Here is a 21,198-nt window from a genome sequence, read left to right as displayed (position 1 = left end):
CACACACACACACAAGAAAAAACACCTTAAGGGAATCTGCCCTTCACTACCTCTTTCTAACCTTTACCTGTCTCTCTTAGCTGATTCCATTCCAGCTCTCTGACCAATTGTGCACTCTTCATTGTGAAGCATGGCATTCCTTTAGAATATGCTGGCAAATAGCTTGCCTAAGATCGTAATCCGGCTCACTCGGTTGCTCTGCTCTGGCTCCCAGTCCCAGCTATGTGTGAGCCCTTACAGGACAGGGAGCTCATCATGCTATCTACTCTGCTTGCGCATCGCACATTTATTATGCATCCTCTCAGACTTCCCAGTACTCTGAGCAATTTCAAACACACAGAAGAAGCATACTTAATTCCATTATCTAGATTGTACAGTACGCAATGTGTTCTATTTGCCTTATTCTGCATCCGTCTCAATGCTAGGTAACTTTCATGTTTTTCTAACTTATTTTTCATGGTTTCTGCTCTTAAAAAAATCTCTCCGATAAATTTTGTTACTATCCACCAAACCCAGACACTGTTGTGGATGCCAACAAGTGCTTGCTAACAGGAGCCTGATATAGCTGTCTCCTGAGAGGCTCTGCCAGTGCCTGACAAATACAGAGGTGGATGCTCTCAGCCAACCATTGGACTGAGCACAAGGTCCCCAATGGAGGAGCTACAGAAAGGACCGAAGGAGCTGAAGGAGCTTGCAGCCCCATAGGAGTAACAACAATATGAACCAAGCAGTAACCCCAGAGCTCCTAGGGACTAAACCACCAACCAAAGAGTACACACGAAGGGACCCATCGCTCCAGCCGCATATGTAGCAGAGGATGGCCTTGTTGGACATCAAGGGAGGAGAATTCCCTCGGTCCTGAGAAGGCTTGATGCCCTAGTGTAGGGAAATGCCAGGTCAGGGAAGCAGGGATGGGTGGATTGGTAAACAGGGAAATGGGAGATGGGACAGGGGTTTTCGGAGGGGAAACCAGGAAAGGGGATAACATTTGAAATGTAAATAAAGAAAATATCTAATAAAAAAAAATTCAGGAGGGAAAAAAGTTACTATTATCCCTCTGTAGCTAGTTTTGATTGCCTCATGTAACTTTGATGTAGCCAAATTCCAACAGTTAATCCTCTCAGCTACTCTCTCAGCTACCAGTTGTCCCCATGGCCCCCAGACAGTGTCTCTCTGTGTGGCCCTGGCTGTCCTGGAACTCTGTAGACCAGGCTGGCCTCAAACTCGGAGAATCACCTGTCTCTGCCTCCTGAGTGCAGGGATTAAAGTTGTGAGCCAGCATACCACCAGTGTTCAGAGTTATTGGGTTTTATCCTGGCATTTCCTCACAGATGTGTCCTCACAGTGTGTGCGCCCCTCCTTCTCCCACTTGACCTCCTGTGTTAGTCCCTGATTCCCGTCCCATGCATCTCATTCTGAAGCTAAGGCTGTTGTTCTCAGGGCTCTGTGAACTACTTGGACTTTCCTCTTAGCAGTCGACCCCTTCTACCTGGTTCCTTGGTTAGACGCAGCTCTTTTCTCATTTGAATGGCACTGGTAAAGGGCCGGGGGCTGAGTCTTACACCATTTCTGCTTTCTCCTCTTGGAATGATATGCAATTACAGCTTGGCAACAGTGATACAGATGAACACTACCCTTCCCAGAGAGCCTTGCAATTCAGTGTGACTGCACCTGCTGCTTGAAAGGTGTGCAAAACCTACACCCATCCATCCTCATGGCATGAATGCTGGGGGTAAAGCTGGACCTCCACAGCTCTGGCCCATGCTACAAGCTGCTGCCTGACAGCGTCTGGATCACCTACCTGACCACCCTAGACCCTCCATCAGCTCCTTGCAGATGCTCGTTAAGCTCACATCCTCCACACACAGCTGTTCTCACCTCCCTGGCCCTCTCTCTCCTGGACCCTTCTCCATCAGGTCCCTGTCTCTCTCAGGTCCCCTTGCTCCATCCATGCCCTTCCTTAGACAACCATCCCAATATGATATAATACAATATATAATGGAGCGATACTTCATCGTTCTCTGATTTAAAACACAACTACGAGCCAGGCGTGGTGGCGCACGCCTTTAATCCCAGCACTCGGGAGGCAGAGGCAGGCGGATTTCTGAGTTCGAGGCCAGCCTGGTCTACAAAGTGAGCTCCAGGACAGCCAGGGCTATACAGAGAAACCCTGTCTCGAAAAACCAAAAAAAAAAAAAAAAAAAAAAAACACAACTACGTCAATGTTTTATTGCCTCTTAAATAGTATATATATACACGTTCTTTTTCCTCGTACTAGAGCATGCAATCAATCTGATTGGATGGGGCCCTCCTGTTCACTGTTAAATCTGCAATAGGACAACACTAAGTGGGGCTGTAGAGATGGCTCAGTGCAGGCCTTATGCACATAAATAAACACAAATGCAAAAGATTTTTCCCATTGTCAGGGCTCAGAGAAACTCAGGACAAATGGTTAACTGAGGTGACTATCTAACACACCTCCCACCATCTCTCAGCTCTGCAGGTCCCTGTAACAGAGTCACCCTGACTGGCAGGCCCTGCCCTCTGCTCTAGCCCTCTCCGACCGAGCCCCGCTGCCTTCGCCCAGCTTCTCCTCTCCCACACAGCCTGGCCATCTTGGCCACGTGTTCTCTGGTGCTTTTGCTCCCCTGGTCGCCTGGCTCATGGCTCCTAGTCCTCTTCCCTGCTCTTTCTCTCCTCTCTTTGTCTTCCTCTTCCTGGCTCCCTTCTTTCATGGCCTGGGGTTCAGTGTGCTCCTTCCAGCCACCTCTGGCTGTGCTCTCCTGTGTATCTGCAATACAAACCTCCCCTCACCACACCTAGGAGCGGCCATGTTCTCACTTTTCATTTGCTACAAAAAACCTAAACCTAAAAGGTTTCACTATTGAAATCTACCATTGAAGACATTGAGCATAAATTCTTTTTCCTCTGTGCGTGCATGTGTGCGAGCGAGTGCATGTGTACCTGTACATATGCACACAGAGGCCAGGGGACAGCCTTCAGTGTCCTCCTTAGGAACACCACCTACCTCCTTGAGACAGTCTCTCAGTAGCCTGCAGCTCTGGCTGCTAGTGAGCCCCAGCAAGCCTCTTGTCTGTCTCCCCCAGGCCAGGAATATATTGCACATATCACCATGCCTGGCATTTTTGTGAGCTCTCATTCTTGTGAGGACTTGAGGTCCCTCTCAGCTTTTAACACAAATTCTTCTTCTTCTTCTTCTTTTTTTAATATATGTTCTCAGAAGTCAGAAAAGGCAGGAGCATTTCTCAGCTAGTTCAAAGGCCAGTATTATTCATAGTTTTCTTCTGATGTGTGCTTTTACACAAGAATTCTAAAACCTTTTAATGGCAATGATCCAAAGTGACAAAAGGGACAACATTGTTACATTGTATCAGCATGAAAGTGAGCCACGGGCTGGTGAGATGGCTCAGCGGGTAAGAGCACTGACTGCTCTTCTGAAGGTCCTGAGTTCAAATCCCAGCAACCACATGGTGGCTCAAAACCATCTGTAACAAGATCTGATGCCCTCTTCTGGTGTGTCTGAAGACAGCTACAGTGTACTTACATATAATAAATAAATAAATCTTAAAAAAAAAAGAAAGTGAGCCACACCCTGCTTGACAACACTAATGTGAAATGCTCAGCAGGCACACCTATCCTCACAGGGCTGCTTATGCTGGGTGTGGACAGACTCTATTAAATATGGCTGTGGTGAAAATACCTTTTAATTTGACAGCTGTGATAGATACCCAAGTCCACAGATACTAAAGCCCTCCACATACTTTACATGGATGAGTTTTGTGATCTTCGAGTTATATCTCAATGAAGGTGTTTAAAAAAGCCAAGAGAGTTGGGCAGTGGTGGCAAATGCCTTTGATCTCAGTACTGGGAGGCAGAGGCAGGAGGATCTCTGTGAATTTGAGGCCAACCTGGTCTACAGAGCAAGTTCCAGCACAGAGAAACTCTATATCAAAAAAAAAAAGCCTAGAGAAAGCTAGACTCAAATACAGATACACTGCTTGTCACGGGCTCTTCTCTGCAGAGAGCAGACGCTGTGACAGAATTCTGGTGAGAGAGTGGGGGAGTCAGATTCCGACTCAGAGCCTTGTGCTAAGACGCCCTTCCCCCAGACCTCAGGCTTTGCCTACAGGGAGCTTTCCCAGCAGCACCTCAGAGAGCTACCTGCTCAAACGGCCTGGGTGACAATTTGCCCTGGTCTCCCCAGTCCCACGGGCCAACACTTACCAGGATGCCAAATTTTTGTCTCATTCCTCATAACCATCCAGGGCTCTTTGCCCTGTTCTAGAAGGGAGACCACCCGTGGCTTAGTATCAGCAAGACCTGTCCAAAGACAAAAGGGAAAATTAATTGTGCATGTCAGAGTTGCCGTACGCCTTTAGTCCTAGTGTTGGCTTGCAGGCTATGGTTCAAGTCATTACCTACTGCCATCACATAAAAGGACTTTGTCACAGTTCTCTCTCTGTGTCCCCATGTATTATTCCAGGGCAGTCGCAGCCTCCCTCTCTCCCTCTCTCTATCCCCCCACTCCCCCTTCTTTGCCCTCATGGCTCTGCTCCCATCTGTCTGCCTCTACCCTTTCTCCAGGCCCTCCCTCCCCTCAATGAACCCCCTTACCCCTGATCTGATGCCCGGCATAATTACTCGGGCACACCTTGGCATAGGCCTGGCAGATACCTCACCACATTATATTTCATTACACCTAGCACTCTAGAGGCAGAGGTAGGTAGAACTCTGTGGGTTTAAGGCAAGCCTGGGCTACGTAGTAGAAATTAAGTCCATGTTTGCCAAGAGAGAAAAACGGGTCTCAGCCAGAAGTCCCACTCTTAACACAGGCTAGTCTCTCCAACTGACAACTCACAAAGGGAAAGTTAAATTCTCTCCAAAGGACTCTCACTGGGTATAGAGACCACACTTAGTGGCAGGCCCCATGCTCAGAGTAGATGTCCAAACAAACTCAATGGTATTGTTGGATGTTTTGTCTCTTGATCGTCTGAGCTTTTCTCTCTTTTTCTTTTAAACATTAACAGATCTTTTGCGTATATACTATGGCTTCCAACTGGTTTTCTATCTATATGTATAAATGTGTGTTTCTCCTGCTTTTACATCTGTGCCTCCCCACTCCCATTTGTTTAGTCCTATCTTGGCTTGTTTTCTCCCTCCCTCCCTCCCTCCCTCCCTCCCTCCCTCCCTCCCTCCCTCCCTCCCTCCCTCCCTCCCTTCCTTCCTTCCTTCTCTAAAAAGATTTATTTACTTATGATATGTAAGTACACTGTAGCTGTCTTCAGACACTCCACAAGAGGGAGTCAGATCTTATTACAGATGGTTGTGAGCCACCATGTGGTTACTGGGAATTGAACTCAGGACCTAAGGAAGAGCAGTCAGTGCTCTTACCCGCTGAGCCGTCTCTGCAGCCCCGGCTTGTTTTCTAATGACAGAAAAAAGGATGTGGATTTGGACTGTGGAAATGTAATCAGCATATAATGCATGAAAATAAATCTCTGCTAATAACGACAGAGAGAGAGCGGGAGCGGGGCAGTGTATAGGGGTGGGAGGGAGAAACTGGGCCAGTAAGATGGCTCAATGGGTAAAGGCCTGGCAAAATAATTCAGTTCTTGGGACCTGGGTAAAGATGGATGGAGAGGACCCATGCCAGAGTTGTCCTCTGGCCTCTTTGTGCATGCCATCCCCCACTCCAATAACTAGAATGATAAAGAGAAATCTAATGTCTAAGGATCAAGGTGAGGGAACATTAAAGCACTGGGAGCGATGACACGCTTGTGCGTATGTGTGCAGGTGCACACGCGTAACGTCACTGATTTAACCAGAGCTTGAAACGTGTTCATGAAACACTCAGCAAACGCTTGTGGTGGTGCAGGCCAATTTCCCCAGCACCTATAAAGCTGAGGCAGGAGAATTGTCAGTTTAAGGTCACCCTGAGCTACACAGCACTTTGTCTCAAACAAAACAAATCTATCTATAGGTGCTGGAGAGATGGCTCAGCAGTTAAGAGCACTGGCTGCTCCTGAGGACTGGGGTTCACGCCTCAAAAGCCACATGGTGGCTCATGACTGTCAGTAACTCAAATTCTAGGGGACCTAATGCCCTCTTCTGGTTTCCATGGGCATGCAAGTGAAACACAGACATACATGTAGGCAAAAGACCCATACACATACTAATAATGATAATAATGATAATGATAATAATAATAATAATAATAATAATAAAGTCAACGTTCTCCATAAAGGACATGAAAATCACAGCAGGCACTTCTGAACTTCAGTGGGGGGATGCGCTTACTCAGTGACAGCAGGTTGCTGTAGTTATCCAACATCACAGCTCGGTACAGATTCCTGTGGGAATGGCGCAAGCACTCCCACTCCTCCAGAGAGAAGTAAATGACCACATCCTCGAACCTCAGATCCTGAAACCACATGCAGACACGCCATGTGAGAAACTAAGACAGAAGACATCAGAGAAGACAGTCCCCAAACACCTGCACCCTTCCACAAAGGCAGGCCAGTGTGGGAACAGAGGTGCCCATGCGGGCTCTGAACATGCCTTCTCCTTGGCCCTTTGCATCAAGTCTATGACATGGTGTTTCTCAACGGAATGTCATTGTACATGCAAGTACAGCATCCTCTGTTCCACAGCAGAACGTGCGTGTGTGTGTGTGTGTGTGTGTGTGTATGTGTGTGTGTCTGCCTGTCTGTCTGTCTGTCTTTATTAAACTTTTCTAACTGGTCACTTTTCTAAACCTAGCTGTAACTCTGTGCTTTAATTTTGTTTGTTTGTTTGTTTTTCGTTTCCTTGTGTCACCCTGGCTGTCCTGGGACTCACTCTGTAGACCAGGCTGGGGCTGTCTGGAGGAGGCGGCAGGGAACGCTGAGGATGCATGTCATCAACAGACGTCATTGTCAAGGATTTTTAAAAGCATACATGGCAGAATCAATGACATGGTCACAGCTGTGTCACAGGGTTGTGACTAGGATTGAATAAGATCACATTGGGAAGAACCTCAAGCCACCGCGACACAGCAAGTGCTTAAGCTGGTGGTTTTGGTCAGTGCCATCCTGCACTGGAAACACTTCTGGGGCCAATCATATGCATAGACAAAAGACTCCAAAATCAGTAACCACTGAGTGTCTCTGGGTGACTAATGTTCTTGATCAGTTCAATTATTATTTTTTTTCAGAAATCTTCTTTACTAATGTACATACAGAATGCAATCAAAGCTTTCCATCTTGTAGAAAAGTACACGGAAGAGGCCAGGCAGACACCCTAGGGTGTTACAACTTTTCAGCAAGAATGCCATCCCTACAGTGACCCTAGAGGGGACAACAAAGAAACTAGGCAGATATAACCTTATTCTGCTAACTGATCAGGTTCACTGCCAAGACTTTGTTCTTCTAATGAACAAAAGCCTGGGAAACGGAAGTTGTAGACTTATTTGTACAAAGCAGCCTCCCTAGACTGGTGTGGGAAAACTACTCCACGAACATGGCTTTCTCTTTTCCACACCACCTGAGTCTCCCAAGATTTTCAGCAGCATTGAGAAACCGAGAAGTTTTTCCATGAACAAAGTGGAAATGCGGCTTACCTTGGCCATGTCCTTAAAGGCAAAACTCTTCATTCTTCCTCTTGCGGCTTCTTGGAAAGAGTAAGAGGTGGGAAATGGTTAGGAAACTGTGCTCAGAGAGAGCATTCCCCTGCACCATCCCACCTATCCCAAGAGGACAAAGAGGCCCAGACCTCACTACCTTCACTTAGTAAAAAGGAGGCCTTATGACCCAGACTGGGATCCTGGGGCAGAGTCTCTGCAGCCACCGTCTTGAACAAGTCACATCTCAGCCATCTCAGACGGTGAGCAGGGCTGGGTTCGTCTGATTAGTCCCTGGCTGAGGGAGAACCTTACTCCACTGTCTTCAGCCCCAGCATTTCACAGTGAGCCCAAGTCTGGCTCGAAGACACTGCCTAAGAGTGTGTAAACTGCTGTCCTTCAGTCTTCGGCATCTACAGATGAGGATGGGAGCGCTAAGGGTTCCAGAACTCCCACCTTGAACCTAGAGCTAGCCTGAGGAACAGTAGTCACAGCACTGGAGAGCGGCATGCATGCAGAGGGTTGGAGAGTGCTGGCAGCTGTGGTCCTTTGTAACCAGGAGTTACGAAGGCTTTCTACGGTTGGGAGTACATGCCAGTCAGACTCCAGCCAGTGTAGACCCAGCTCCCAAGGACAAGAGTCCACTGTGCTCACTGGGCCACAGCTGATGCTGGGCATCATGGAGTGTCCCTTATACACACCTACTAATGTCTCTAACATAGGAGAAAGGAAGCAGAAAATGCAGCAAGCAGAGTCAAAAGGAGCTCTTTCTTCAGTGTCCCTCTTGCACCCTCTACTGACTAAGCTTAACATCACACCCGCTGTTAAGTGGCGAATCACAGTTCATGCCAAGGAGTAACTAAACCTTCAATCAGGACATAAACTGGAGTTGGCAGCCTTTCCCTCTGGCTGCCCAGTTCCTTTACAGCATCAGACACATGTTTACGCTCCCTTATGACAACTTAGCTCTTCAGTCCTACCTAGGAACTTGAAGCTAAGCAAATGAGAAGATGCACAATCCTAACAGTTGGCTATCAACACTAACTGGCTAATTAGTGGCTGTATTAATTACTTTTCAAATTTAGGTGCACTACACTTAACACTCTATGACCTAAAGAATATGTTATAGCTGGGTGTCTGGTGCATGCCCTTAATCCCAGCACTTGGGAGGCAGAGGCAGGCCGATTTCTGAGTTCGAGGCCAGCCTGGTCTACAGAGTGAGTTCCAGGACAGCCAGGGCTACACAGAGAAACCCTGTCTCGAAAAACCAACAAAGGAACCCCCCACAAACAACAACAACAAAAAGAAAAAGAAAAACAAAAACAAAAAAAGAAAAACATGGCTGGCGAGATGGCTCAGTGGTTAAGAGTGCCGACTGCCCTTCCAAAGGTCCTGAGTTTAAATCCCAGCAACCACATGGTGGCTCACAACCATCCCTAACGAAATCTGATGCCCTCTTCTGGAGTATCTGAGGACAGCTATAGTGCACTTACATATAATAAAGAAATAAATCTTAAAAAAAAGAAAAAAGTTCTAAAAATCTGTATATAAAATAAAAATTTAAAAAACAAAGATAATATATAAACACATGTAATAAGATAAAATATACAAAGTTAATAGCAGCCTTTACATCTGTAATGGATACACATTATGCTTAAAGCCTGTAGCTTCCTTTTTCTTTTCTTTTTTTTTTTAAATAGGTATTTTCCTCATTTACATTTCCAATGCTATCCCAAAAGTCCCCCATACCCTCCCCCCCACTCCCCTACCCACCCACTCCCGCTTTTTGGCCCTGGCGTTCCCCTGTACTGGGGCATATAAAGTTTGCAAGTCCAATGGGCCTCTCTTTCCAGTGATGGCCGACTAGGTCATCTTCTGATTCATATGCAGCTAGAGTCAAGAACTCAGGGGTACTGCTTAGTTCATATTGTTGTTCCACCTATAGGGTTGTAGCTTCCTTTTCAAGAATGTATTTATTCTCTACCACTGTACTTCAACATTCTGGGCTTCTACAGGCATTTAAAGGACCAACCAGTCCTTATGTTTTACAAGCAGGGTGGCCTAAATCTTCATTCCGGAGGTCAGATTCCTCAGTCACCTCCCCTGTCCCCCCTTTCAGTGCTGCCATGTCCCACCAAGTCACCCAGACTGAGCAAGAGCCAGCCAGAGCTCTACACCCCTACTGCCTCGTGCAGCTACAAGCCAGGTTTTCATGAAGTCACAATCATTCCAACCAGTAAGCTGTATTTCTGCCAATTTTTAATCTCCCCCTAGTCTGAGTTCTGTGAGCTACTTGAGCAAAGTAACTGAGTCTGAGGAAAGGGTATGTGTACCTCAACTTACAGCCAGCTGAACAAAATTTAAAAACCACTGGAGCTTCTGAGATGGGGACAGCATCAGAACTCATCCCTGCCTACCCCCCTTTCTTGTTATTTTCTGTCCTGTAACTCTTTCTGTAGACCAGACTGGCCTCAAACTCACAGAGATCCCCCTCCACCTCCCCCTCCCTCCTGAGTACCGAGACTAAAGGTGTGCGCTACCACTGTTCCAGCCTTCTGGAGACTAAGCTGAGAGTGGAATTTTCTGGGAAATCCCAGTACTGGGTCAGTGTCCTCCCGGCTTGCATAAGAAACTATTGTCTTTAATCTAAGGACATGTATTCTGCCTTGGTTTACCATCTGTGACATTTGTCATATACTAGGAAGAGTTAAAGATTCATGAAGATTGTTTGTTAGCCTTCTCAAGTGGATCTAATTAATTAGCCATGTTCTCTGTGTTTGGAAATCCCGTTTCCTGCTCCTTTCCCACGCTGGTGGGAGTGAACACTTGCTGCGCAGCCAGAGCCTGCCTCCAGAAAAGCAAGCTTAGGAACCCGCCATGCTCCTCCTGGTGTGAGAAACCCGCCACGCCTCCACTTGCAGCTCCCTTGGCCAGACTAGGGGACAAACAAGTACCAAGTTCTCAGTCCCTCAAACTGCCCATCCTCACTCACATGGCCCTGGGACAGCCTAACTCCCTCTGTCTGAATCTCCTTAGTCGTCCTGCAGTGCCTAGTAGCAAGAGCGGAAACCCTAAGTGCATCTAAGTCCCATTTCTAGCTGGAAGTAGAAGCTACTTCAGCAGCTGCTTCCAAAGTGTAACTGATTGCCTATTCCCATGTCACTGTCTAGGGTGACTCACTGTCCACTGACATAATTTAAATTTTAGGGTTAGGAAGCTAGCAGACATCAGCAGGCGTGGAGACCCCTCCCCCATGGCACCCTTCTCCGCTAGGATTTCCCACACTAGAGACTGTCCTAAGACTTCTTGGATAAGTCTTTATCCACCTCTGCCCAGCAGGAAAAGAACTACTCAATCCGCAAGTGTCTCCCCTCCCTCTCCTGTCATCTGGCTAAAGAAAAAAGAAAAAAACCAAAACACAAAAACAAAAAAACAAACCACCACCACCAATAACAACAACAAAAAAACCCCAAACCCTCAAGAATGTTAGCTGGGGCCCGCCAGTGTCTAAAGGTCCTCTACAAACTTGTTTTTCTAGATTCCTGCTCGTCCCCACTTCCAGGCTAACACTGCCTCCAGGTCACAGAGACAGCTTCACTGAAACTACTGATAACCATCCATCAGACATGTGTCACAGAATCTCCCCTTCTTCTGAGACTGACAAAAGGGACAGACTGCCATGCTGTGACATGGGCTGAGCGCTCCCCATCGTGTTGGTGTCTGTCTGCTCCTCTATGATGTTAGTAACTTTTAATAAATCTCATACATAAGAAGAAGAGAACAAGACATCGTGAATCATGCGGAAGAAATCTAAAACAGTGGTGGGAAACCACCACTCTTCCGCCCAGCTCACTAACAGAGACTATACTGGGCATACTTGGTACATGTAAATGGCTTTTGTGTTGCTCAGTTGTTAAATTTAGTTGGAGCAGAAGCAGCGCCAGTTAGTTACATGGGAACAGCGTCAGTCATGCTCCTGAGGCAGCTGCTGAAGCTCCCCGTGGGTCTGGCACAGGCGCTTTGCGCAGCTGGCACCATCTGTTATCTGCTGGTGCAGTCATCCGTCAAAATTACCACTGTGACCCGCATTTCCACGGCTCGCTGCGCTAAGCAAGGAAACTATTAGGATGGAATTAACAGCACTACAAATGATGAGTTTTCATAAACATACACCTCACGTTACCCAGCGACCCTTGCCTCTCTGTTCATCTAGTCAGGAGAGACGAAATGCTTCTCTGCATGAGGTGGATGCTCTGGTTGCTTCCTTGCTGACAGCCCCCAAACTGGAAGCTGTTGGGCTATTCCCCGACAGGTGGCTGGATAAGTTAGTTGTGGGAACACTGCTAATAAAAAGAAGCTACTGAGACAGCAGTGTGGCGAAAGCTCCCAGGATCTGAGCAAACAAAGGCAGCTGCCGCCGACGGTGCCCGATTCCACTTATGTGAAGGGCTAGAATGTGCAAACTAATCCAGGATGGAAGTTAGAACTGGTGACTTTAGATTGGAGTCTTCCGAGGAAAGGGGCAGAGGACACTGCTGGGAAGTGGACTAGACATTCTATTATCTCTTCTAAAGTAGACACATATGTCTGTGTGCAAATTTATCAAGATGCAGACTTAGGACTATGTAAATGCTTTCATTTTTAAAAAGGAAAATTTTAGTCTTTAAAGAAGATAGTATAGTTTCTGGAGTCCAGGATTGGTAAGGAACTAAGAGGAGAGAGGATGACAGCCTGACCTATGGAGACTATTTCAGAGCAAAAGTAGAGAGCAGCTAACAGGCTGACTTCTTGTTTTGTGTGTACAAAGCTTGGACGCCGCTGCATCTTCTCAGACTCACCCAAACAGTGCGGCCCAGGAGAAACTATCCCTCTCAGTTCTGCGACACGGGCAGACACGAGCCTCACACCAGACTAGAGCAGATACAGGCAGACATGAGAGTCACACCAGACTAGAGCAGAAGCCACAGAACACAAGGCATGGGGTAAAAACCCCACACCAGTGCTGATGCGTTCCTAGCCGGCATCCCTATGCAATGCTGAGTCCCAGTCTCAGGAGAGCGCTGCCACACACTTTCAGGAGTTTCTTTTTATATATAAACAAATTGGATTTTATTTAAAATATAAGGGGTTGTTATCCATTTTGGTTAATAAAGTTGGCCTGTAGTGTTTTAACAGGATTTAGTGCGATCACACAGATTGGCATGCCAAGGGCATTTTGAAAGCTAAATACAAGAATCAAGAGATTGCTTAGTCTGTGTGGCTGAAACATTACACCCAGCAACTTCCCTCCCTTTCTCTACAAACCCTCAGGCAATTCCACAGTTGCATCTGGCAGTTCAAGTTTCAACATTTCAACGCAGAAGGGTTGAGGGGAAGCTGGAAAAAAAAAGCATAAAATGCAAACTGTAACTGACAGAGGCAGCTGCCACTTGTGGCAGGCCAGAGACTCGACTGTGTCAGTTTTTTCTTCACAGTTGCCCTGACATCTTCCCAAGTGGACTGTGGTCACTACATTCTTGAGCAAATGTACCCAAGAGTCAGGATGGAGAAGGCTGAAGAGCAGAATATACTGTGCATCTGCTCCTAAGTGGTACATGTGACTAAGACCAAACCCAGAGACCATGGATAGCCTGCAAACTGGCAAGTAGAAAGGTGGAGGATGGTACCACAGGCATTGGAGAGCACCCATTTCCTCCTGTCCAGCGCAGCACCCTGAGCGACAGCACCTGTTGCCCTACCCTGGCAACAAAGCACAGCAAACACATGCCAAGCTGCTCAGCATGTCTGATTTGCCCACTGTCTACCGAGCAGTACATGCAGGACACAAACTACAAGGAGTAGTACATCGTAGTTATCACAGGTCTGTTCTCAATATCTCTCTCTCTCTCTCTCTCTCTCTCTCTCTCTCTCTCTCTCTCTCTCTCTCTCTCTCTCTCTCTCTCTCCAAACTTCCCACCCCACTCCTTGAGTCTTGACACAGGCACTCAGGGAGCAGGCCTTTCCTGCTAAGAGCTTCAGTCTCATCTCTAGCTGCCTCACCAGGTTCTTGGTTGAGACCACAGAAATTCTCCACTGTACCTCTGACTGGAGGCGGGGAAAACCAGCTTCTGAAATACACCCACAATGTTCTGTTCTTCACAAGACAAATCCAGGAGCCTTATGCAAGAGCCTAAACTAGTGGGGTTAAGTGGCCTGAAAAGGGGGTTCACTCCAGTCACCCTGCTCACCTACAGGGTAAAAACTCAGAGGCACTAGTGAGGCTCACAGTTGAGAGCAGCAGTTCACTGGACGACAGAGATCAGATATTCCCTTCACATCAGTGCTAGAACAGGGGAGACTCACTGGGAGAGGGGAGTGACTTCAGAACGGAGATGCCACACTGGGTTCCCAGCGTTTCCTTCCTTCCGCCTACCCCTGACCACTATGCCACTATAGCTCTGCCTCCCAGATTTACTTTTGTCAAGCAATGTCCACTTTTCAATAAAAAACAGACTGCAAGGCGCAGTAAAAATGAAACACCATAGTTAAGACAAGAAACTGACTCAGGTATGACAAGACCATTGTAGTTGAACAGCTGGGATTTAAAATAGAGTCGCATGCAAAAGGCTTAGTGGGAAGGGGGTGGAGGATAAAAATTCTAAAAAATAATAAAACAGGAGTCAATGCCACAACTAGAAATACTACAAAAGAAGCAAAGAATGCCTTTGTGGGCATAGAGCTAAAACTCAAGCTTCCTGAGGAAATCTCCGAGCTCACGCATGTTTTAGTAGAGACTTCAATGCTAATAATAAAAAAGGACAGAAAAACAAGGGAAAGAATAGCTAACTACAGAAAAATTATAAAAGGATTAAAATAGGAGATACAGATTCAATACACAAGTCTATAAAGCAACTTGTGAGTCAGCCCTCTCCTCCATCATATGATCCCAGGGATAAGACGCTTGTCCTGCTTGGCACAAGTGGCTTTGCTGGCTGAGCCATCTCACATCTCTGAGTGATGCCCAAGCCTTACATACTTAGAGGTCCAAGGAGGCCAGGGAAATTAACAGCTAGAAGACTAAAAAACGGAAAAATTCATGTCTCCTATTGCCTACTTCAGGAAAGGTAAGACTGGGTTTTACGTTTAGCCAAGTCCTGCTTTTGAGGACAAAAGTCAACACTCTTCCAAGAAGTTTAACAAAAATCGAGAATCTTTCTGGCTCCCCCTTCATGTCACCTGTGTCCTGTGATTCCCCTGTCCAGCTCCTGGCCAGTCCACCGTGATCCCTTTACACTTTCCTGGTTTCTGTGGTTACTCTGAATCACATATCACATCCGAGGACTTGGAGCTAGGAACTACAGATGAGAGAGAAAGCGTGCTGACTGTCCTTCTGGGTCTGGGCTACCTCATTCAATACCATCTGTTAAACGTCCATGAGCTAAACGGTTTACAGCTGAACAGTATTCACTTGTGTAAATGGAATGAATGTCCATTATCCACTCATCTGCTCAAGGACATTTAGACTGTTTCTGTTTCCTGGCTATAATAAATAGGGTGGAGGAAGGACAAATAACACCCAACTCACTGATAAAGCCTCATGGAATAGTACTATTTTATATTCACCTAAAATTATACTATATGCAATACATGTAAATGTATGTATATACACATCATATATGTGTATCTTATTACACACACATATGTATATGTATGTATGTACGTGTGTGTGTGTGTGTGTGTGTGTGTGTATGTATGTATGTGTGTGTGTGTGTGTATATATATATCTTAAAGGGAGTTACACCACTTGGGTTGACAATGCTCCCGTAAGAACGATAGTCTAACAAAACCCCTAGTAGTAGGCATGAGAAGCCTTCTTTCAAATGAGTGGCAGGGTAGTCAGGACAAGTGACTCTCAAATCAATATGGATTATCGATGTAGTCCTTGGCTACCCTCTTGGCTACTAGGTCCCCAGTGCTAAAGACACCACACACTTAAGAAGCAGGTCTCAAATAACTCAAGCTGGATCAGGTCTGAAAGCTTCCTTCCTTCCCTCGGTCTCTATCATATCATATTAGAAAATACCATGCAAGCTGCCAGTAGAAGGCAGCAACTGAACAGTCCTGCCTACTGCAACACTACAAACTGCGACAATGAGCAAACAATGTGGCAAACATTCTGTAAGGCTGTAATAAGTGGCACTCACATGGTGACCAACAGAGCCATCTAGCCAGATTTAAGGCCTCTCAACAGGAGAAAAATCCCAATTGCTACTGGAAACATAGCCAATTTTCCAGGGTTAGTGAGGTCATGGACCCTAGAAAACAATTACTACCACCACTTTGCTAGATCAACATAATTCCTTACTACATTACATTCTAAATCCTAACCTGAGACCCACAGATAATTGGGTCAGAGAAGCCCGTCTTTGCAGCAAATGCAGACTGTTCTAGAAAATCACAAGTGGATATAATGCAGAGATCAACCAGTTGTAGGGAGCCCAGCCCAATGGATACATCTATTCACACATCACATCTCCCCAATCTATGACTCAGAGAACACTGAGGACGAGGGGATGGGAAGGTTCTAAGAGCTAAAAACCAGAAAGTCAGCTGTGAAATGGCATCTCCTAACAGGATGCATCAACAGCACAGGATCAGTGGCAGTGTCAAAGGACACACTTAAGTGGAAGAGGGAAGTCCCATCCCTACACAATGGCAGGTAACAACTGCTGGGAGAAGGAAGGTTAGCCTCTCTCAGGGATGAGCCCTCTTGTTGGATGCCCAAGGCAAGTGGTCAGCCTAAAACCATTTACACACAAAGAATAAGACCCAGCAAGTTATATTTAAATATTTGTGTGTGTGTGTGTGTGTGTGTGTGTGTGTGTGTGTGTGGTGCATGTGTATTTAACAGAGCTATCAATTTGAGAGTGGGCATGGGAGGGACTGGAGGGAGGAAAGGGAAGGCAGAAAGTGATGTAATTCTACTTCAATTAAAAATATTTTTAAGATGGGCAGTGGTAGAGCACACCTTTAATCCCAGGCAGATTTGTGAGTTCTAGGCCAGCCTGGTCTATAGAGTGAGTTCCAGGACAGCCAGGGCTATACAGAGAAACCCTGTCTCAAAAAAGACATAAACCAAACCAAACCAAACCAAAAAAAAAAAAAATTTATACACACACACACACACACACACACACACACACACACACACGTGTCTAGCATCCTGACAATGTAGTAGTCACCATGTCCATAACACAGTCAAAAGTACTAGACATCAAAGATACAGGAAGACTAAACAAGAAGAAAACAAATCCGAGAAAATGACTCAGAAGACAATATAGAGTCTGGAACTATGAGAGGACTTTTAAACTTGAATGTGAAGATTTATCATTTCACTCGTTTCCCATGTATGATACCATTGGCCATATACTGAATGTAGTAGCATGCAGTGTATCTTCAATATCATACAGCCTTCCCCACTACGTCCACACAGTTCTCACCATTTTGAATACATTTGCTTTCCCCTATTAAACATCACTCCACTTCTCCCATCCCAGGCCCTGATAAGCTCTAATCTAACTCCCAAATTCTCATATTCTAGGAACTTATTTCAATAAGTGAAAGTATATAAACTTAGCTTTCTGTGTTTGGCTTTCTTCATTTAGCATGTTTTCAAAGACCTTCCATGTTGTAACATGTACCAGGATTTCATCTCTTATTGTTAAATAATATCCCATTGTTAAGTACAGACTGGAGTTTAGTCTGATGAGAGGTTGTATCAAAGAGACCTTGGCTTGTCTTTCACCACCAAAATGTTTTTGGTTTTTTTTTGTTTTGTTTTGTTTTTTTGAGTCAGGTTTCTCTGTGTAATAGACCTGACTTCCCTGGAACTTGCTCTGTTGACTAGGCTGGCCTTGAACTCTCAGATATCTGCCTAAAGGCTTGTGCCACCATGCCCAGCCCACCACTAAGATTTTTAACCAAGTTTTGGTATGTCTGTTTCTTTAGTGAGGGACAGCAGCTAGAGGGAGATGATGTTGGATAAGGTTTCTCTCCAGTATGAATTTTCTCGGGCTCAGTAAGATTTGATTTCTGGCTAAAGGCTTTCCCACATACTGTACATGCATAGGATTTCTCACCGGTATGAGTTCTTCGCTGATGTCTGATGAGGTTTGACAACTGAATAAAAGCTTTCCCACACTCAGTACATTCATAAGCATTCTCTCCAGTGTGAGTTTTCCTAGCACTTAGGTGGGAGAGGCAGGTGCATCTCTGTGAATTAGAGGCCAGCCTGGTCTGTGGAGCTAATCCCAGGAAAGCCAGAGCTACACAGAGAAACCCAGTCTTGAAAAACACAAATCAAAACAAAAAACCCAAAGCAAAACAACCTCCCAAACTCCAAACAAACAAACAAACAAACAAACAAACAAACAAAAGCCTTACAAGGTGTGGCTGCACATGCCTATGGTTCAGCACTTGGAGATTGAAGCAGGATGATTGGAAAAATCAAGGATATCGAGAGGTACATGAGTGAGATCATGGTATCCCCCAAACAAAAACAATTGCCCTACCACAAAACATCACAGTAAAACAAATGAAATTACATCATTAGGGAATGTGCTACAAATTAAAACATGGGAGAGATACCACTAAGCAGCTATCAGAGCAACCAAAATCTCAAACATGGATACCTCCAGAGGTGGACAGGGACCCACCACAGGGTTGCTAATGCTGCTGCCGGGAATGTAAGACGGTCCGTCCACTTTAAAGATACATGGTTGTGAGTCACCATGTGATTGCTGGGAATTGAACTCAGACTTCTGAGACGGCAGTTAGTGCTCTTAGCCACTGACTGTCTATCGCTCCAGTCCCTAGATATATTCCTAAACAAACGCTTACTCCATTACTTGCTTCTGTGTTTATTTGAGGGAGGGGCACCTGTGTAGCAGGTGTGGCGGTCAGAGGACAACTTGCAGCATCAGTTCTCTATGTGGATCCTCAATGTGGGTCCCAGGCTTTGGGCTCAGGTGGTCAGGCTTGGTGAGCCATCTCACTAGCCAACAAAATTAAACGATGCTTTCAAATGATGATTCAGTAAACAGACTCTTTGGTATTTGCCCCAGTGAATTTAAAAAAAAAAAAAGCTAAGCTTACCATATATTATTTTTCCTTTTCTTATTTTAAGAAAAAGGAAAACACTGCTAAATAAAAACAAGAAATTAAAAATCTGATTAGGGAGCAATTAGATACCATGACCCAGGCAGACAATAGAGATCTGCTAAAACATTATAACATCTCTTCCAAGCACAAGTTTGTCCATCTAAACACAGCTGCATAAGGGCTCGCATGTGATTGAAGTAACTGCCACCTGCATGCATGAGCGTTAGACTCAGAACTAAACGAGGAACTGTGCGTGTGTCCTAGGAGAGTCAAACAGCGGCAGTAAGCACTCACTTGAGAAGCATTTCTTTAGCTCAACAAGTACTTTCTTGATCAGTTTTCGAGAAGGAACTCCCTCAACAGCTCACTCTTTGCAGCTAACTTCTAGAAACTTAAAAGGCAAAGTCTCTTTAGTCCTGACTCCTGAGAGCCATTTACTATCCTCACATAAACCCTTGACATGGCAGCTAGTCGCTCTCTTGGCTGTAACTGAACCTTGTCTATACCGCCACATACTAACCTGTGTAAGAAAATGGCTGGGTCTCTACAGCCCAGCCGGGAAAGGTTTATGTCTGGAAAACATGCGCCAAAGAGGCTCAGAAGCAAGCAGATGCAGAAGGACTCAGGTTAACAAGAAAGTAGGAGTGATTTGAATGTTTATATATCGAATGCTGAGACACTCTCTGGGAACTGAGCTCAACATTAAATAACTGTTGAGTCTCAACAGTTCAGAGCCCTCAGATGAAAGGAAAAGAAAAAAAAGAGTTCTACAGGTCTGGAGGTATTAAAGGTAATATTCCCACACTGCCGTTTCTAGAGCTAAGCATCAAATGAGATGAACACAGGTAGGCACACAAAAGCAAAGTGTCCATTTGTAACTTAAAAATGTCAGGGGAGCCGGGCGGTGGTGGCGCACTCCTTTAATCCTAGCACTTGGGAGGCAGAGGCAGGCGAATTTCTGAGTTCGAGGCCAGCCTGGTCTACAGAGTGAGTTCCAGGACAGCCAGGGCTACACAGAGAAACCCTGTCTTAAAAAACCAAAAAAAAAAAAAAAAAAAAAAAATTGTTCAGGGGAGATCTCCTATGACCTGAACCTGAACTGCGAGGTGTCATGGGAGGACCAGGGATGTGAGCATAAAGAAGACACAAAGCTGGTGTGAGGAGGACTGCATAAGCTATGGACCATGTCAGCGCACACATTATGCAGCAGGGCATCTTATACACTGTTTGCAGAGGAAAACGGGACAAAGTCGGCAGACAGCTGTCACACAATGCCATCAAGTCAGCAGGAAGCTTATCATGAAATGTTGCACAGATGAAGCACACCAGGGGAAGAGTCTCTGTTTCCAGGAACTGACACCTACCTCCCTTGAGACCCTGGGCCCCACCCCAGCCCCAGTCAGGTCTACCCATAGGCAAGGACATAGATAGTAATGTTCCCTTTGTCCTTCCAACAGAGCCTCTGAAGAAGTTTTCAATTGGCCTGGCCCCTAACAGTCCAGAGGAAGTTGAGAAAAGAAGTCGTGCAAAAACCATTTTCTAAAACAAGAAGAAATGAAAAGTGACTGAGACTTAAAGAAAAATCCAAATCTGGAGAAGAGGACAGAGGAAAGCTACTTCCAAGAAGGGTGCTTCATGGGATCAACAGAGCAGAGGTCCCCTGGATTCAATATGGTGGTATATCAGACATGTCTCCCTCTACAAATAGAAACAACAGGATAGAAAAATACATCCTCAGTGAAACTTTAACTCTAGAATATAAGCAAAGAGTAGAAAATGGATCGGTTAAGGTAGAGAAGTCCAGAGGTCAAGACTTATTTCTTCTCTCAGATAAGATTTCTAGGAAACAGAGTTCTGCAAAACATAGACACATATTTTCCAACCCTGAGGTCCAGATGTGTTGACACAGCAGAAGGCACCTAGCTGGCTTCACGTGGTCCTGACAAACGGCAAGGGAGGAACAACTGAGTAAGCAGAAGCAAACAAACCGTACTCTGGAAAAACACACTGTTGACACAGGAGGGTGGGAGGGACCTGAAGATACAGGAATCGTGAAGATGACAGTCCCATCAGCTTGGGACAACAACATTGAACCTGATGGCATGGTCAGTGTAAGGCACAAAGATTTCCTATTAACTCATAATATTTTTTTTCTCTTCATAGTGGGTCCCAGAGAAAATACCCCTGAAATGAGACTCCTGAGACAATGACAATCAGAAAAGCACACTATCAAATCTTTATAATGACAGTATAAAAGCAAAATCCAAAAGAAACTTTAGACTGACAGAGGTGTTTGGTGGTAGAGTATTTGCCTAGAATGTACAAGCTGGGGAGGGAGTGGGGTGTGTGATTCCTAACACTGGAAACAAAACAAACAGACATACAGAAGGAAGGAAAAGAATCCACAAGTCTAAAGGAAATAGCGATCATAGCAGGCAGCA

The 21,198-nt window shown here is 45.6% G+C and overlaps 1 protein-coding gene across 4 annotated transcripts in view; it reads right to left on the bottom strand.

Annotated features, from left to right (window-relative positions):
- The window catches only part of Zfp568 (zinc finger protein 568), a 44,328-nt gene that overhangs the window by 6,775 nt on the left and 16,355 nt on the right, over positions 1 to 21,198 (bottom strand). For 3 of the 4 annotated variants that reach the window (NM_001167872.1, NM_001033355.3, XM_011250569.3), the window contains exons 7-9: positions 7,619 to 7,668; positions 6,319 to 6,442; positions 4,246 to 4,341 (exon numbers count right to left, since the gene is read on the bottom strand). In NM_001167872.1, coding sequence (NP_001161344.1) covers positions 4,246 to 4,341; positions 6,319 to 6,442; positions 7,619 to 7,668 — 270 coding nt within the window. The remainder of the gene's footprint in view (positions 1 to 4,245; positions 4,342 to 6,318; positions 6,443 to 7,618; positions 7,669 to 21,198) is intronic. The other variant, NM_001167873.1, reaches the window with a different exon arrangement.

Source organism: Mus musculus, chromosome 7 (assembly GCF_000001635.26).
Source record: "Mus musculus strain C57BL/6J chromosome 7, GRCm38.p6 C57BL/6J".
NCBI lineage: Eukaryota > Metazoa > Chordata > Mammalia > Rodentia > Muridae > Mus > Mus musculus.
Note: the sequence above shows the minus strand (reverse complement) of the source record. Positions and strands in the feature narration are given on the sequence as shown.